Source organism: Megalobrama amblycephala, linkage group LG18 (assembly GCF_018812025.1).
Source record: "Megalobrama amblycephala isolate DHTTF-2021 linkage group LG18, ASM1881202v1, whole genome shotgun sequence".
NCBI classification, from domain to species: domain Eukaryota; kingdom Metazoa; phylum Chordata; class Actinopteri; order Cypriniformes; family Xenocyprididae; genus Megalobrama; species Megalobrama amblycephala.
In genome coordinates, this window is record NC_063061.1 from 13,127,654 (window position 1) to 13,146,919 (window position 19,266).

The 19,266-nt window shown below is 37.7% G+C and overlaps 1 protein-coding gene across 4 annotated transcripts in view; it reads left to right on the top strand.

Moving 5' to 3' along the window:
• The first annotated feature begins 422 nt into the window (after positions 1–422).
• The window catches only part of cadm1a (cell adhesion molecule 1a), a 308,628-nt gene continuing 289,784 nt past the window's right edge, over positions 423–19,266 (top strand). For all 4 annotated transcript variants that reach the window (XM_048165550.1, XM_048165552.1, XM_048165553.1 and 1 more), the window contains exon 1: positions 423–592. In XM_048165550.1, coding sequence (XP_048021507.1) covers positions 502–592 — 91 coding nt within the window. In that variant the 5' untranslated portion in view covers positions 423–501. The remainder of the gene's footprint in view (positions 593–19,266) is intronic.

The following is a 19,266-nucleotide window of genomic DNA, read 5'->3' on the forward strand; positions in this document are numbered from 1 at the left end:
TGGTATTAGCACCACTGAAAACGGTATTATTTTTAGACCTATTACTATTATTATTATTATTATTATTAATAATATATTATTATGAAAGTTTGAATGATATCCAAAACATAATATATTAATATAATGGTAAATATGTTTATGTTATGGTTTTATTAACAATAAACACAGTAAGCTAACTGTATAATAACTGCACTGTGGCATTCTGCCGGAAACTATATGGTTACCATGGCACTTTTTTGTGTAGGAACAGGGAGGCCTCTTTATTTTGATCAACAGGGTGTTTTTACAGAAACAAACACATTTGTCTTTTACATCGCTACACATAAAAATATATTTTCTATTCAATAACATCAAGAGACTCGGCTGTGTAGGCTATAAGGATTGTATTAAATGCACTGACGTTCTTTTTGAATGGGCATTTGTTCCCGCCCTTTCCCAGCATCTCATCACGCGCAGCTCCCGTTGCTCTAGGTGAAGCTCAACTCACTCACGAGCTTCAGAATGAAGCAGGTGTCCAACATGGCGAACACGAGCAACGGATCTCTCGCTACTCTCCTCATTTTATTCACCATTTCGGCAGCTATCTATACAGGTAGGAACTGTGCTTTTGCTTTAATCTGCTTGTATTTCAAGGCAAAAATGGTTGCGCCAGCGTGACTGACATTCGCCGCGTGCCGAGATTTGTACACAGTGTGGCGTCTTGATTGAAAGTGATAGTTAAAAGTACCGGTGGGCTACAAAGTTACATACGTGTTGTTGAAACTGAAGCGTTCGTGCGAAATGTGGATTTTCTGGTCATTTCTGTTAACTTTGACGCGATAAAGTCTGCTGGTGTTTTTCATTTGCTCTTGCTGCGGGTCTCTCGTGCGGGAGAAGCGGGATGTTTCTCTCCCTTACAGAAACTAAAATTGTTTTACCAGTAAATTAGTTGCGTTAAAGATGGGCTACACTGTAGAGATGTTACCACGATATTAGCAGTCTTTTGGAAAGGGGAACATGCACTGACCTTTACTGAACGCAAAGCTTCGTTCTTAAATAACAGCTTCTGTTTCAATGGATTATTGTGATGGATTTGTTTCTCGGTTGATGTTTCTTTAAGTTGTGGCTCTGAAATCACATTAATCGCAGTCTTATTTGAGCCTTTGCGAGTTTGCAAGTCATTGGAATGGATTGTGAAAAGATGCAGCAGTTACGATGCATCATCACGGACAGCGACGCATCAGCTTCATGTAGCTCACATAACCCTGTGAATGAGTTCCTTTAAGTTTAAGGAATAAGTTTAGGAATATGCATTAACGCCTTTTATCACAAAACATTGTTTGTGTTTCAAAGGGACAGTTCTCCTAAAATTAAAATGCTCGTCATTTGCGGTTCCTCATGTTCTTTCACATCTGTCTGTATTCTGTGGAACACAAAAGGAGATGCAGAATGACAGCCTTAGTCATTTTTATTCTATGGAAAAAGATGCAATGAAAGTGAGGCTGTCGGTCCCTAACATTCTGCGTCTTATTTTGTGCCCCACGGAAGAAAGATAGTCATGCTTTCGGACTCCACATGGAACAACGCGAGGGTGAATAAATGACAGAAATGTTATTTTTCTGTGTGTGTGTGTGTGTGTGTGTGTGTGTGTGTGTGTGTGTGAACTGTCCCTTTAAGTCAGAGTAGCGCATATGAGTGTGACCGCTCGCTGTAATCTGCCAGCATCCGCGCGCTGTTTCTCTGTACTGTTCTCACTTCTCGATATATATATATAAATGTTCAAATAGCGAACTTTAGGAGCTGTGGAAGCTGTGTTTTAAACAAACACATCACTTTTTGAAATAATTCGCATTGTCTTCGCCGCTGAGGGAATGTTTTGTATTTTGTTGCTCTTGGCACTGGCAAGATTTCCTCCGTCATTCAACGCAGTCTCTAAGTAACAGACTAACCGTTTATTTACCCGCTCTCATCTTTTATCTCCGAATATTCTTTATAGAAGAGTATTATTCTTGTCAACAGAAGTCGTGGTGTTCAAACGGAGTCAACAAGTGCAGGTCTTTTCACTTGATAAAATAATAACGCGTCTTGGTCGACGCTCGTGCTGCTTCTGCTCAGAAGCTGCAATGCACGCTTCGCTTCTGGAGCGTAGTTTGTCCCTTTGCGTCGATTGTAACTTGGAGGTTCTGCGTTTGCCGCGTCGTGTCGCTCGTTTGCAGTGTAAATAGTGCCTATTATCCCTCCGGGCGACGATGCTCGGAAAAACGTGTGCAATAATACAGCTGCTTTCACTTTTGTTGAAAAAATAGTCAGTGATTGGAAACACAATGTGTCAAAACAAGTGCCTTTCTTTACCTTTACCTTTACCTTTCTTTATGCGTTTCGTTGCGGTGCGGTGCGGTGCTCCGTGCCAGACATAGTGTTCAGAGATCTACAGCATGAAAAACCGGTTTCTTAAGTTAGATGTCCTCATAGATCTTTGCGCAATAGACATTCAGTCTTGTCATGTCGCAATAATATCTATTATTTGATCTGTCACAACTTGTCTTTTTTTATATGTATACGAGACAGTATGATGTGATGATGAGTAATAGTTATTTCTGCAAACCTTTTGTGTGTTAGTCTATGATTACTTGAACAACTGTGTGTAGGTGGCAGTCAATGTTTTTAACAAAAACTCTGGCATATTATGTTGGGGGCATATTCTGATTAAATAGTTGACTCTTGTCTGAATGTATAATATCTCAGTTTTATTGTGTTTACATGACTGTAGCAAAATATTATGATATATGATAAAGGGTTTGAACTATGTTTGCATTAGCAAATCACTGCTAGAGAAAACAAACATTTGTCTAATTAGTCTTGAACCCCTAAAATTACTCTAATAATGCCTTCATAATGTGACACCTAGCATTTCCTATACCAGCTAACAATCACTGTCGATTCCAAACTAGTACAAAATCTCCATCAATTTACTCTTACTACCCCCTCTAATTCTTTACACACTTGGAGTGTCTTCTGTGCCCATTGTTTGGAGGCTTTAAGCTTTATTTAATTGTGCTTTTGTGTTTTCACACAATGTCTTTGAATGTAAAGGACAGAGGCTTATGCTTAACAGCCCTGCTTTGACAGTAGCCTCATATTTCAGGGACTCCCTAGTTTCCATTAGCCAGCGATAATGCTTTTCAAATCAGATGAACGTTTAGTACACAACATATAGCACATATAATTTGTTTAGGGCCTACAGCAAATAAGTTTATATGGAAATAGAGAAAAGGCAAGCAGCAGCTTAACCAGGTTGCTGTTATTAGACGTTTCTTCCCATTTGAAGTGTGTATTATTTGTTTTGCTCCACTTGGCTGTCAGACTAATACCTTACAGAGTGAAAATGAAAATGGCTGGAGGAGAAGCTAATCCACATAAGAATATTTTGAGGATTACGTCTGGAATCTGCCATGCCCGCCTCGCTATTGATTGGTTGCTTTGCTCTGTAAATGACAGCGCAAGGAGAGACAAGAGCTCTCTTAATTCTTTCAGTTTGGGCTGTATCTCTAGAGATTACTGGTGTTATTGGTAATGTTTTTGTTATACAGTACGTGTGTGAGTGGATGACAAACATTCTCATGGTGTATATTTCTATTAGAAGCCATTTTATTCAGTTTATGGCATGATTCAATTATTTGGTGACTGAAAATGAAATACTGTACATGTCATGATTAGAAAATCAGCAAGCAATAAATTGTCGTTGGGATTGGATGTTTTGGATTGGAGACTATTCCTTTAGTTAAGCAAAGGTCAGTTTATTTGCCTCTGCCTAAACGCCACTGACAGACGTGATGATAATGATTGATGAGTCAAGATGCTGAAAGCAATACAAGACTCCACCGCTAGATGATCAATGAACTCATTGACTTTGACAAAGACAAAAGCCCCTATTCAAACCCATTGTGAACATGAATCATGGATTCAATTATGTATTTATTTCAGTAAATAAAGGCAGTTGTGTCTTGATTAAAATTCTGTAATGACATTCCCTTGTTTCTTCACAATGGAGCCCCCGAAGGCGAAATACATGCTGACCAGCAAATGAGTAACTTGTTTGATTCTAATTTCTTCTAAATTGCTCTTTGTTTGGGTGAAATATCCAACAAGGATGCTTTATTCTACAGAAGCCAAACTGGGATGCTTGTTTGCTGAGTAAGAGAATCCCCAAGAATTCAATGTCATGTAATCAGCCGCCCCATGATGTATCACCCAAAAGATTAATATCAAACAGAATGTGCTTTATTAAAGTGCTGTATACTGAATTGCATTTTAGCCGATGTCAGTAGTTGTCAAAGGTACCGACTTCGGTACCATGTCAGTACTGACATTTTAAAAATGTCTTTGAGCGCTGTTGAGCTGATTCGTAAACACCTCTGATTGGCCATTGTGTTCCCGGCTTCAATGATCAACGCTTAAAAATGTTGTAAATAGTCACCAGTGACGCTCTTCACTGAGTGCTTACATAAATACACATGGGAGCATTTGAAAGCACCCGTCTATTGTACCAGTCCGCTGATATGCTTTCAAACACTCCCACTTTCAAAACGCTTTCAAATTCAAACACTTCTTTGTGCTTTCATAAGCCAATCAGACATATCTGATGAGCACGTGAACAATGGCCAATCAGAGGTGTTTATGAATCTGCTCAACAGCCGTCAAAGCATCACATTTTTAAAAATTCAGTACCGATTGGTACCGAAGTCAGTACTTTTGACAACTCTAGTACAAAGGGTTGAAGTTCCAAATTGCATCACAGAGCAGTGCAAGACAAGCATTTGTGGTTAAAAAGTATATAATTTTTTTTTTTTCTGAAAATTACCTATCATTTCACTAGACAAGACCCTTATTCCTCGTGTAGAGCCCTTTGAAGCTGCATTGAACCTGAAATTTGGGCCTTCAACCTGTTGTACCCTTGTTAAGTCCACTAAATGGATTAAATCCTGGAATGTTTTCCTCCAAAAAAGGAAATTTTAATTCTGAAGTGAACTAATCCTTTACATTTTTAGAGGAAATAAGCACAAAAAAGGCAGATTTCTTTCAAATATTGAGTTGTTTCATTGAACATCATTTATAGTCTGGCATTATGCAGTTGTACCTTGGTGCTTGGCGGAAACTGAGACCGTTATTTAACGTTCATTGTGACTGTAAAAATTGTTTTGCAGACAACAGATGAACCAAAGGGTCAAATTGTGAAACGCAGCGCCACCGCAACTTCCCACTTCCCATCCTGTGTTGGAGAGCTGCTGATGATGGAGCAGTTTACCTCATCATTATACTGCAGCTCACACTGAGCAAGTTCTCATTAAATAGAGATTACCAGCACCCATAAGCATTACCATTAAGACCAATTCACCCACTCAGAAGTCTTGCATATAAGGTTAATCGCTGCTCTTTTCTCAACATATATCTAGTCCCCATCAAGAGACAAGAGATATGTACTGAATGTTATCATAAAGTAAGGTCCCTTGGGAAGCACATCCATTTATCTTCTGGCTGTACAAATAAGGATTTAGTGCTTTCTAAACACCAATGAGTTTTTCCTCTTGTAGTACACAGGAAGATAAAATAGGACTCTTTGGTTCAGAAATCACTACAAAGTCAAAATGCTTAGAGGTTGGTCTGTTCGTAGTTCGGAAATCTCAAGACGCTGGATTACATATTTGGTCCATCCAGCAAGAATTGAACTTGTTGGATCCATTGAAGATGTTAAATGGCTTGGAAGTTGTTGGCTCTTCTTTCTGGATAACAATTTGTTCTTTGATAGTTCTCTTTGTTCACAGCTTGTATTGTTCAGAGCTTTTTGTAGCTTAGAGTCGCAGCATGCAGACAAAAAGATAAATGTGCACGCAATCTTTTGGAGTTTCAGTCCATTCATTACAGCCAACGCACAAGCGCTCGGCGAGCCTATTTTTTGCGCTTGTCATTTTATTGTGTTCTGACATTGAATCATTGGGTACATTACAATTTGTATCTCACTCCCCGTTTCATCTAGTTATTTAAGATCGCTGGGGCTTTATATCAGCACGGCTGACACTCATCGTTCTATCCCCTTCACTCTACCTTAAGGTTTATTAAAATAATTTTATCAGGTCACACTTGAAGAGCAAATGTGAAAGGCAGTGCATGCAGGCAATGTTTGTTTTACAATGAAAAAATGTAGCCATTTGTACTGGCTCCTCTGACCTACTATGTCAAAAGGATTCGTTTTTCCTAATAAAACAAAATGGGTCAGGCTGTAATCTCTCAGTGTCTGGTGAAATGCGGTATGGTGGCCCGCTGGGGTGATCTGCGCTTCATCTAACCACACGGCAAGGATTCCTCAGTACTCAGAAGTCTCATGTCTTAGGTCAACATCAGATTAAAAATAGTGTTTGTATTTGCAAACTCGCCACGGGGATCGTGGTTTTCATGTCAGTATCAAAGGCAGGTTAGAATTACATTTAACTGTTATTATAGATCTGGATTCCCTTGAAACATTTTAGGAGAATCGATTGTTTGTGCAATTTGTGCCAAAAAAAAAAAAAAAAACAGAGTAGCTGTAGCTCAAAAGTAAAGCCAAGTGGTTTATTTCTTGCGTCCATGGCAGGGAAAGAAACCAAATAGTTTTGACTAGATGGTTGTTGGACTATTGTGACCCATCCCTAAAATATAGTCCATAATCACTGACTGTTTACAGTTAGGGGCTTTGTACAAATGAGCTAGACAGATGGGTATGGATGCAGCATTAGTCTTAAGTAGATACTGTGCATGTGCAGAGAACCAGAATTGCATATCTGCATAACATTGCAGTGAAGCTTTACATTGTGCAGATATAAACCAATTGAAGAAAAAAGGTTTTCTCTTTACTGCAAATAAATTGGCAGGAATATATGACAGAAGAACAGGCCTATATGTTTATAGATGTATGAAAACATGGTTATTATTGAAAAATACATGCTACTGTTAGGCATTACAACAGTGACGTAAAAGAATCTATTCATTTTTAATATAGAAAAGCAGACGCTGAGTCCCAAATGCCTGTAATCATGTGTTTTTATGCACTCCCTGAACAGATATTCAGTAATCCGGTCACTCAGAGCACATTGATGGACTCGCAATAGTGTTTGGCAATAAGCTGCTTTCAGTCATTTTTGTCATCCACTGATGTCCCCGTCAGATTTGTCCATCAGCAGAGACATGTTATTGTGCTTTTTACATAAAGAAGAGATTCCAGGCCTAGGCAGATTTAGTTTATTTCAGCATAGCATTCCCAGGGTGTCCTTTAGAGCAGGAACTGTCCTATGCAGAATTATATAATTGCTGAGCTTCTTATGAAGTTTCTTTATGTGTGCTCTGTGGCTACTTAAGAATCAAGTGTCACCTTTAATGCGTGAATGTCTCTGGCTACAGCTCTGTTTTTGTGGTGTGGTTATTATTATGGTAGTTATTCTAAAAGTCAAGTTCATTTCACAGCGATGCTTGAGCACTGAATCGGCACACGAGTGAGACCTGCAAATTGGAATGTAGAAATGTTCAGGCTGTGCTTGATCATTTTGCACTTTGCCAAATACCAGTTGTTTATCTACTGAATTTGTTACAAAAGTGGTTTGGTTCTTAACATTTGGACCATTTCAAAACCACACAATATAGACACACTACCAATCAAATTTACAAAACTACAATTTTTTGTTTTTTTGTTTTTTTGGTAACAATATTATATACTAATACCATTTTAAATAAATGTTATTCTTTTTAACTTTCTATTCCTCAGAGAAATTAAAAACAAAACAACAACAACAAAAAAAACATGCTGGTTTCCACAAAAGTATTAAGCAGCATAGCTGTTGAAATCCATTTTATTTTTGGTATTTTTCCATTTAGATTTTTCTGGACTTTGTTTTAATGGTTAAAATTAAATTTTAGTAATCAAAAAGCATGTCTATATAATTGAAGAAAAAAAAATGTTAACAATGTTAACAATAATTTTATTGAAAAAGTTAAACAAAAATTATGGCCCTGAAATGTTTTATTTATTTATTTTTTTCTAAATAGTTTTTTATACATTTTTATTCTTCTGGATTTCATTTTAATAGTTTAATTAGATTTTAACAATAAAATGCATTTCTACTAAATTGAATTCATAAAACTTAATTAACTTAACTTATTATTATTTACAATAATATGGCTCCCTGAATTATTATTTTTTTTTTTTCAAGAAATTGTTTTATTTTTTTTTCTGGATTTATTATTTAATACAAAATTATCAAAACAGTGGTAATCAAATGAATGCATAATATATTAACAGTTTAATTCATCTTATAAAATGTATTCAATAAAGATGAACAGACAATGTAAAGGAGAAATGGCGAATGGAAATTCTGTAGCAAAACCAAATCCTACTAAATTTAAAAGTTTATAAATCTATTAATTAGGCTAATACTTACAAAATACTCATAAACTACCTTGTAACAACAATGCCCTTCCCAGGGTGCAAAGACGAGTGGACCACACTGTAGAGCTGTAAGAAATCAAAATATGATTGATTCAATGATGTATATTAGGCTAACACATACACTCCAACAATTTAGGTCAATAAAAAAAAAACCCTATATTTAACCTTGCTGAATATTTTGCCATGGCATGTATTTCATTTTTTGTTTTGTTTTTTGTTTTGTTTTTTTAGTTTACTCATCGATCTCCTCAAACCCACCTGTCTCCATTGACAAACACAGTAATTTTACTTCGAACACCATCATAAAAACAAACTACATTCAAACTTGACAGAAACTGAATAAAACTCACCAAAACCATTTCAGTTTGAATTTCCACTGTTCCAAAAATCATAGAATATGGTTTGGACGAAATAAACCCTAAGTTAATTTAAAACATCAGGAAAGCAGCAGAGTGAAACAGCGGGTAGACATCTAACTCTGTAACTATGTTTCAACCAGAAATTACTGAGTTAGGGAAGAGATTGCAACGTTCACTGGCTAAATTTGCAGTTTTATTCCACACTAAAAATGATGTACACTATAGTGTAAGAACCTAATAATAAAATTAACTTACCAAACTTCCAGAAATCCACCGTTCTGCTTTTCCTGTCACCAGCAGTTATGTTCTGTTTGCTTGATGTGACGTCTGGTGGCACATTATTTACTGCAATTCTGTATTATTGCCTGGCATATTACAGCTAGGTAGGTCACATCAACACTAAAATATACTATTCCAGTTACTAATATAAAATATTCCAGTTACAATCAGAATGACCTAGAATGCAATATATAAATTACGGTATTTTACTGTAATGTAGAAATGTGGTATTGTACTGTAGGTTTTTATAGTATTGTGCTGTTAAATCTGCAGTGACATCTAACAGTGATTATTACTGTTTCAATGTATGTTTAATCAAAAACTTTTGATCATAAAGTTTATTCAAAAAACATTGAGAAAAAAAAAAAAAAAGTAATTAAAAAAAAAAATATTACCGGCCCCCAACTTTAAATGGTATATTTATAGCTTAAAATATCTAGTTTGGTGAGTATATCATCAGTTTAACTAGACTTTCAAATTTCCGGTCACCAATGTTATTGCACATGAATGAAGATTTGTTTAATCATCTTTTTTGCTAGGATGTCTAATCCACTATTTTGTGGATTCTTAAATACTTGATACGATTTAGTGATAAGTGTGATGAAATAAAGGATATTAGCTTGCCTTAGGGTCTTAAAGGCTCATGCAACGGACTAGCAACCCTCCTCATGTGTGCTTATGCCATGTAGACAAAATCTTTCCAATCTGGATTTGTTAATCCTGTTAACTGAGTGGTTCTTCTTTTGTTCTCCTACTGTGCTGACAACAGACATATTTGGGCTTCAGACAAGAGCTTAGTTAAAGAAGCCATCTGCCTTTTTTTCTTCTTCTTCTTTTTCTTCAGGTCAGACGGTCATCCCTGAACAGTAACAAGACAGAAGGCACAGATAGGATAGCCAGCTCCCTTTCTGGGTCGAGAAAAGAGGAAATTGTTGTAGCTTTGGAAAATTACGGTTCAGGGCATACAGTAGCATGTGAAATTCAAGTCAGATGAACATAAAGCAGAAATAGAGACAGGGGGGAAAAAGATGAAATGAAAGTTTGAAGAGATGTTGGAACATTTGGCTTTGTTTCCCAGTGGTATTCCAAAGCAGTAGGGATTGTGGTCCACAAAGCAAGTGGTGAATGATGACAAATATACGATCTCCATACAAATGCCATATTTTAATTCCCCAAGGTCTTTTTTCACAGTTCAAAAATTATAGGGCATACGTAAGTGATGTGCTGCGCTTGTGTTCTGCAAATTGTTACTGTTAAATATTTGCCCTTGTGTACATTGTTGTGAAAGGGGCTGGTGGGGGACTCGACAATGTTTTTCTTGGATCATCTAGTACGTTCTCTTCAACTGTAACTGTCTGCCAAATGCTGAGCCTGTGCACACAGAATATTATTGCAGATCTTTGAGATTCCTCCCACATTTCTTTAAAATTTGTCTAAAATAGCTTGTTCAGTTGGCTGTTTTGTCTTTATGCTGATTTTCATGGAAGAGTAAAATCTTATATGCAGTTAAATGTTAATTTTTTATCATCTAAGGGATTCACTAGCACTTTTCCAGCATGAATAGACTCATTTTTCCTTTTGAAAGTGTGTATTTTTTTAAAAAAAAATTTTTTGGATATAAATGTAATTTCAATTGTGCTGTGTTTTTTAACACGTGTAGCATTTTTGTACATCCATGGCTCGTCAAATCTGGTCTAATAAGAGTGGTCTAATGACTGTGTTAGATTATCAGCCTTTAGCGGCAGCACGAAAAATGCCACGCAGCCACAAGTTCATGATATATATGTCTATTTCAGTCTCAAAATAGGGCCCCTGCTGTAATATCAGTCACACTAATAGATAATTCATGCTTCGATACCCTCGCCTGCACAACCGCAATCCCGAGAGAGCAGGCACCTTACCTCGCTCATTCCTTTGAAGTTTGCTCTATCAAACTTCCAGGGCTGTGCTACAATCAGGACCCCATGGAAACACGGAGATTATGGTGCAGCTCGGCTTGTCTTTTGAGAATAATCAGCTGAACCTGTGGGGAGGGAGGCCTGTAATTTTCTTCTAAACACTGCCAATCACAAAAAAGGCAGTGTGGTCCCCGGTTCTCTGTGAGCTTGATGCATGCATATATGGGTCGGGAATGGGGTCTCGGTTGCTTTTGAGGCTAAATTTTATTCATAAATGTGCCTGTTGCCGTTTGTCTTTTATCCCTTCCTCTGTCTAGTCTGCACTTCAATTAGGATTCACTCTATCGGTGCCATGTTGTTTGGTGGCATGCACCCGCATCATTCAGTTCCAATTTGGATCTAATTGGTCTAATTAAATCTAATGACTTCCTTTATAATTCCACAGCCCTATTTAAGGACCATGATAAAGAGTGGGGCATGCGTGTAGTCGCTAATGGGGAGCGATAGTGCACTGGATGTGGTGTAGGTGGATGCTTTATACTACTCTGGTTCTGTTTGAGTTTTGTTACGTTCACGATTTTTTGTTCTGCATCTTCTCTTTTTAGGCAGTCCAAATAAATGTGTTTCAGTCTTGTGCCAACTAATAAACCCTTGTAGAGTGCCTTGTAGAGGTCCTGCAATAATGTCATTTCTAGCAAACTCACTTAGTGTACTTTTCGTTAATTGCTAAATAATGCACCCACTTATTCATGTTTTCTCAACAGATGGCAAGAGGGAAGAACGAATGTCTAGAAAGCTGGAAATGAACCTCTGTAGATTCATTGAAGTTTTATTACAGATTTGTGAGTTTCTGTATAAAGAGTTGATTATATGAAGGTTTGAGGATTGAAATTATTCACAACTAGTTCAGTTTTTGTAAAAAAAAAAAAAAAAAAACTGCATTATTTGGAAAGAAAGCGCACTAAAATGTAGTGTCAGTATCTCCAGTACCATTCTTGAATCACAGCAAAAGAATAATGCTTCATTTTGAGCTTGCAGTCTGAATGAAAAGTGATGAGATTAATAATACTTTCATTATGTCCACCTCAAAATGAATTGAGAACCACTGCATTTTGTGTACTTAAAAGGCTTGTTCATTCAAAAATAAAAATTCTGTAATTTACATTTACAGACCTGTATGATTTTTTTTTCTTCTGTAGAACACAAAAGAAAATATTGTTTTTTTTTGTTTTGTTTTGTTTTGTTTTGTTTTGCGGGGGGTGGAGGGGGTGAAAGTCAGCAGGGTCCAAACTAACTGAGACGGTTGAGGTGTTCTTCAAAATGTCATCTTTTGTGTTTTGTAGAATATATTAAATCATACAGGTTTGGAACATCATGAGTTTTTTTTTTTAGGGTTGCCACATTAAAAATAGTTCTGCTTTTTTTTTTTTCCCCAGTCAATCTCCCAATCTGAACTTTCCTCTTAAAAGGATACATTTTTCTGCCCAGTGTTTTACTTAATCTTTGCAACCTGGCAACTATGTGTGCACACTCTCCCTGCACTGCGTAAAAAAAAAAAAAAAAAAAAAAAAAAAAAACAGGATTTGAAAACACCAACAAACATGTATGCTGGAGTTTAGTGATTCCATAGCGATATTATGTTTAAATGAAAGCGCAATACAGCCAGTCTATGTTCTTCCACGAGGTCACTTGTGCTGTTTGCTATGACTAAATTTGCAATCAAACATTCTCAGCAGGGCTTGACATTAACACCCGCCAACCCGCCAAATGCGGGTAGATTTCAGCTGTGGCGGGTAAGACAGCCACTCCCACTAGCCACTTTGGCGGGTTGAATATAATTTCAGCCTACAGCCAAATGAAAAGTAGCCAAGCTTGTCGTATCACAAAATTACGATTCAGTCACAATTCTTTATCGATTAACTTGCGGTTAGTGAAGGTGGGATAGGCGGAATCACGCTAAATGACACAACAGAAGCGCTCGCATGCGCGATTCAGTTCTCCTTGCGCCTGAATACACGCACACACAGATGTCAAAATGCATCGTGTGGAGTATCTCGCGTGAATACAGTCGTCTATGGCTTACGGCTAAGTGGACGTAAACAGGTGGGTAAAAATGGATATGACATCCATGCATTCAGCAGCCCCCAAATAAATACCCCTCTGTCATTAATGTTAATCAAACATCAAAAAATGTTAAATACATGTATACATGTATGCTAAATAAACATATGTATCTGGAAAAAAAAAAAAAAAAAAAAAAAAATTAAATTACTATTTGTAATTTGCTTCTTTGTTCTTTTTATATAGCCTAACAAAAATAACTGTACATATCTGATATATACAATGTATAGTCTTGATTTGGGTGGTCAATCTGCATTTGTAAGTTTGAAAGGGTTTTAAATCTTGTAAATCAAGTAAAATTACTCAAAATCAAGTAATTTAAGCATGCCAGAGTCAACTTTAATCATATAAAATGTAATTTCCCAACAGCAAAATTGTGGCCAGTGAAAATGCTGAGTGGCTAGTAACTTTGGAAAACCACTAGCCACATTGGCTGGTGAGCAAAAAAGTTAATGTCAAGCACTGATTCTCAGTAATAAACTGTAATAGATCAAACATTGCTCTTTATCATATTGTTTGTGATTGTGGTTGTGGAATAAATGCACTTATGCAACCTCTTTGACAAAAGAAAGACTTGTTTTTTTTGTTTGTTTCAAATTTTGTGAATCAGATTAAAAATCAGTTAAAAATGCTCAAAACAAACCATGAATATGAGTTGATGTTCCTTTTGATTTGTGCTTCTAGGCCTTTGTTTATACCTGGTATTAAAGGGTTAGTTCACCAAGCAAAAATGAAAGGAAAATGCCTGTCATTAATTACTCACCTTCATGTCCGTAAGACCTTCGTTCATCTTCGGAACATAAATAAAGATATTGTGTTCCGCAGATGAACGAAGGTCTTACGGGTGAGTGATGACAGAATTGGATGCTTTTTGGTCGATCTGATCACAAGTAGATAAAGTACACACATTCCCGTTTACATCTGGTGTTTTAATCCGTCTCTTTTGTACACTTTCAACCACTTCTGTCCTGATTTCTTCAAGGGTAGGGTCTATGGGTGGGTAAATGTTTGGGCTTTTCACGATCTTTTAATCTAATGGACAAAATAAGCTCAATTTACATATGAACGTGAAAGGAGACGATGCAAAACATACAGTGAGCAGCAGCTTTCGTTTCTGCTCTGACAGCCGCAAGACAATGCCAAACGCTGTGAGTGTGTGTTAGAAATCAGGAATGGTGAGAGAAAATTGTGCTTGGTATGTTCTTCATACCAGACTCCTCAGCCAACAGACCCCATCTGGCTAGCGCACTTCCCATAATGTTTACGTGTTAGGTCAGAAGGCGGACCTAGGTGGTCTTTTGTGGCTGTTTGAACGCATTTGACCACTTAACCGTTTTGCAATCCGGTCGATTGCGTTTTCGCTAACTTCTGGAAGTGTTCGAAAGTGAACAAACTCAAAACGTTTTAGACACTGTTTATACCTGTGTTTAGCATTGTCCACTTGTGATCTGATTGACAAAAATGCCTGTTAAAACAAGGTACTGTATAAACAGGGTCTAGGTGAAAGTGAAATTTCTCATGACAAAAAAAAAAACTGTGCTCTGTAATCAAGATAACAGTTTTGAGCAAAATAATTGTGATTATCTAATCAACCAGAACTTGACAAAACAAAAACAGTAGGTTGACTAAATATGATAAAACTAAAAAAGGACATTTAACACGTGACTAAGACTAACTAAAAAAATAAGAAAAAAAAAAATGACAAAATTAACACTACTTTTAAGTTCTCAGACAAAATGATCTGTCTGATCTTTCTCTTTGGATTACTGAGGCCTGTTAAATAAATCTAAAAACGATGTAAATAATTTAAATGGCTGAAAAACAGGCACATCTGCCTAATAGACAAACTTATTCTCGAGGCATGTGCTGCAAAATCGTTGCGATTTGCTCGAGTAGTCATTCATTTTAAATGTGGGGTTGTTTTAGTTACTCTCATCTGACACAAAAGCCTGATCAAGGTTTGGTATAAAACATAGCATAATGTGATCCATTGTGCTGTTAAATTCAGTGTTATGCATGGAACATGAGAACTAACTTATGCTTTTATCATCAATAATGAATAGCAGCTCAAACTTCTGGATTATTCTCCGAACACTCAGGGGTATTGTCTCATAAATACAGGCCTGATGAGTTCAGTTGTTTAGCAGCCACTAATTAATTTCAAACTTTATCAAACAGCGGACAGTGTACATATTTATTAACATGGCCTTGGCATCTCACAATGCCTGCTACAAAGACCCTCATGAAGAACCTATTACCAAACATCATCTTCATTCTGTTCTTTCACAGAAATAATTACCTTCCTGCTCGCAATCAGAGAAAGGCATTGTAGAATATATTTTGAATGTATTCACAGCAAATCAGAGTTGTGGCAAACACAACTTTCAAGTGATACACACTACTATTCACACTAGATTTAGTTTTAGTGGCACTTTTTGAAACTCACATATGTGACCAATAAAATGGACATGGAAGAGGATCAATAAAGAGCTAAATCTCAGCTCATAGGTTGGCTCAACAGAGCCAAAACACGCTCCCCCTTTTGCCATTACGTTAGCCGTAAGAGGCTGGATTGTTGATTGTGCATAGATTTCCTGCCCTGTTTAGCTTTTGCACAGTCCAGCATAAAGTGCCCTCAAAGCATTCAGGAGCTCGGCGACGTTTCAGGAGATTAAAGGTTGTACAGCCTTAAGAACCAAATCGATGCGTTCTCCTTGCCTAGAGATTGACCGCATATTGATTCACTGGGAACAGGAAGTGAGGTGATAAACAATGCTGTGATAAAAAATAAACTCAACACTGGGAAATAAAGTAACCTCACAAGGTTGGAATCCCCTTTTAACTGCATATTAAGCCAGTTCCTGAGCCACCCTCTGAGAATTTCTACGCATTTTTTGTTACTGTGTGTATTCAGAGTATCATCTGAGTCTCCTCCTTGCATGAAAAGCAAGTTGCGTCATTAGTGATAAAACATTACAGACAGGCCATTTTGTCTCGAAGCTGCTCATTAAATAAAGGTTGTGGACAATTAAAGTCTTTGTTACTCTGTTTTTTTTGTTTTTTTTTGCAGCCCTGATTTTCAGACATGGATGGAAATAATGAGACACACCGGTGGCCGCTGTCTTCCTCAGTCTTGCTTTCAACTAAACAATTCCTTTTTGCTGAAGAGGGCACATATGCGGGCATACTGAATACCAAGTGGTTGATATTTACCAATGAACATGACATACAACACTGGCCCACTTTGTCATTAGCCCCCTGTCATTCCCAGTGAGTCTTGGCAGGTGCTAATCAGCATGCTAATTGTAATATTGTGTCGTTGGCGCTGTGGCTGAGAAGCCAGGGGCCGGGTTCAGAACCCCGCTGGATCGAGTGCATTGTGACGTCTTGCATTCTCACTCATTAACGCGATTGTTTTCCAGGTTTCGGCATTTAACGAGGCACTTACAGCAATTCTGTGGCTGAACATTGCCAACGAAGCCTTCTGGGGGCCTGGCTCACCCGTCTGGCGCACCCAACATCCGCGCTGGGAGTCTGAGGGATTGGTGTTGGCTTTATTTCTGCTTTAACCCCCTCTTATCTGAGCATGAGGAGCTCTGCTCTGATCCACCCTGTCAGGGAACAAGATGTCAAGCTTGGAGTGTTTTCCTAGCCTTATCTGTGATGTTGGAAAAGCATTTCAGTGGAAAATGAGCTTAGTGAAGATATAAGCCTCACAGTAATTTGCTTATGCTATCCTAGTGTTTTTCTTTTTTGGTCGCTATCAGATAAAGGTTATAGTACGCAAGTGAAAAATTTGCAATCTGTCATCTCGTATACCTAACGGTTAAATTTGAATAGGTGGAAAAGAGGGCTGCTTATATTTTCAAGCTGTCTCTCAGCATGGTCAGAGGATTGTTGCTGTATCCTATCGCTCTGTTCCTGAAGCGCTTGACATTTCTTTAAGTGTTTGTCACAATCAGAATGTCATTCTTGATGTGCTTATCATGTGCTTAAGTGTTTGGCACAGCTTCATAATGTCATACATTCTCAGATATTAAAAGTATGGCCTACTAATGCTTTTATAGAAAGTAGACGCTACAGGCATTTACATGTGCAATTCTCAGATAGCACACATATGGTGTGACCACACCTGTGAAAGAACAAAATCTAGATGACAAAAACAAGATAAAGTCTCAAAGGGTTAGTTCACCCAAAAATGAAAATTCTGTCATTAATAATTCATCCGAACCTGTAAGACCTTCGTTCATCTTCGGAACTCAAATCAAGATATTTTTGATGAAATCCGAGAGGTATGACTCCTCCTCAATGGACAGCAATTTAACCACCACTTTCAAGGTCTAGAAAGGTACTAAAAACATAGTTAAAATGATCCACATGACTGCAGTGGTTCAACCTTAATTTTATGAAGCGACGAGAATACTTATTGTGCGCAAAAACAAAACAAAAATAATGACTTTATTCAACAATATCTTCTCTTCTGTGTCATTCTCCTATGGTGTTTATGTTCAGCGCTTCCAGGTTCTACATCAGAACGCCGGCTCAGTATTGGCCGACGCTGTTCATGTGAGCAGCACGACACACGTGTGTGATGCTGACGCAGGAGCAGGCCAATAATGAGTCGGTGTTCTGACATAGAACTCCATAGAATCGCTGTCTATGGAGGGGTCAGAGAGATCTCGGATTTCATCAATGACATGAATGACATGAGGGTGAGTAATTAATGACAGAATTTTCATTTTTGGGTGAACTAACCCTTTAAATTACTACAGTAGATGATATTCTTGGTGACAAAGATGTCTCCGCTATGTATGTGCGCTGTCTGGCATTCCTTTATGCTAACGATACGGCGAGTTGTTACATTCTGCCCTATTTAAAAGGCGAATATTGACTTGAGTCTAAATACGTTCCTTCCACAGAAACCGCATATGTGATTATCTCTCGAGTCCTTAAGTCATGATTATGAGCACAAGGAGAAGAGGCGCTTCTATGTTCGAGGTCATCCGCCAGCAGAGGTTAAGAGTTTGGTTTGATTGAGTTTGATTGGCCTGAGAGTTCTCATTCAGGTTCAGAATCATCCCCCACCTCCACTGGCCATTAATCCACCGGGTCTTGCGGTCCGTACTTATTCATCCTCTTCTTTGTTCGGCTAACTCATTTCAGCCCATTCAAGCGGTCCATTGTGGCCGGCTCTGCTCTTGCATTTCATTTGCTGAGTTTTTGTGTGGACTCCATCTGAATAAAAAGGAAGCATTGAGTTGAGTCTTTGTCTTAAAGCTGCATCACTTCACTCCACTGATTTCCTTCAGCTCTATGGAGGTTAAAAGCAACAGAGACTTTCAAATTAAGTTAGTCCTATCAGATGAGCGATGCAAATTACTCCAATTAAAGGCACTCATGTGATAAGAAAAGGGTTGCAGCATTTAATTTAATTTTGTTTATTTATTCATTTCCAACCGCACAAGTATGGGGTTGTAGAAATGATCTTGCCACTTAAGTAGTGGCATGTATTGATAATCAAAAGGAAAGCAATCACTTCGTTTTGCAGGAATTTCGTCTCAGAATCTTCGGTCTGAAATGCTCCAACTGTACAAAATGCAACAAAAATAGCTGGAACCAGAAAACAGCCATTTACCAATCAAACTTTGGACAAGGGTAATTAATTCTTTGAAATCAGCCCATTAATTTGCATAATAAAGGTAGTATAATTATGACTTCTGCAGAGCAAGCCCATAAATGTAATTAGAGCTTTAGTCTGCGTTACCACAGCACAGTTGTTTTTTTTGGAACCAGTTCCTTTAGGAGCACAGAAATCTGCTGCTTTGGGATGAAAACGGGAATGAAAATGCTTGGGGAAAAAAACATATCCTCTTTTCTGCTTGCTTCCCTCTGGTCCAGAGGGTGCACAATAGAATGACTGATCTTCAAATCTGCAAAGCGCCAAGCATCAACTTCCAAGGTTCCAGTTTTGTCAATGGGCTAAAACATACAGTCTGCCTGCAGTTTTAATTTGCAAGAAATCTATAATTCAGGCATGTACTGAATTGCTGACACAAAAAAGCCCATACTCGGACGATGAAGGGGTGCATTAACAAGGCAGAATAAGCTTACCTTCAAAGTGCACCCCCCTCCCCCTTTCTTTTTTTTCTTTTTTTTT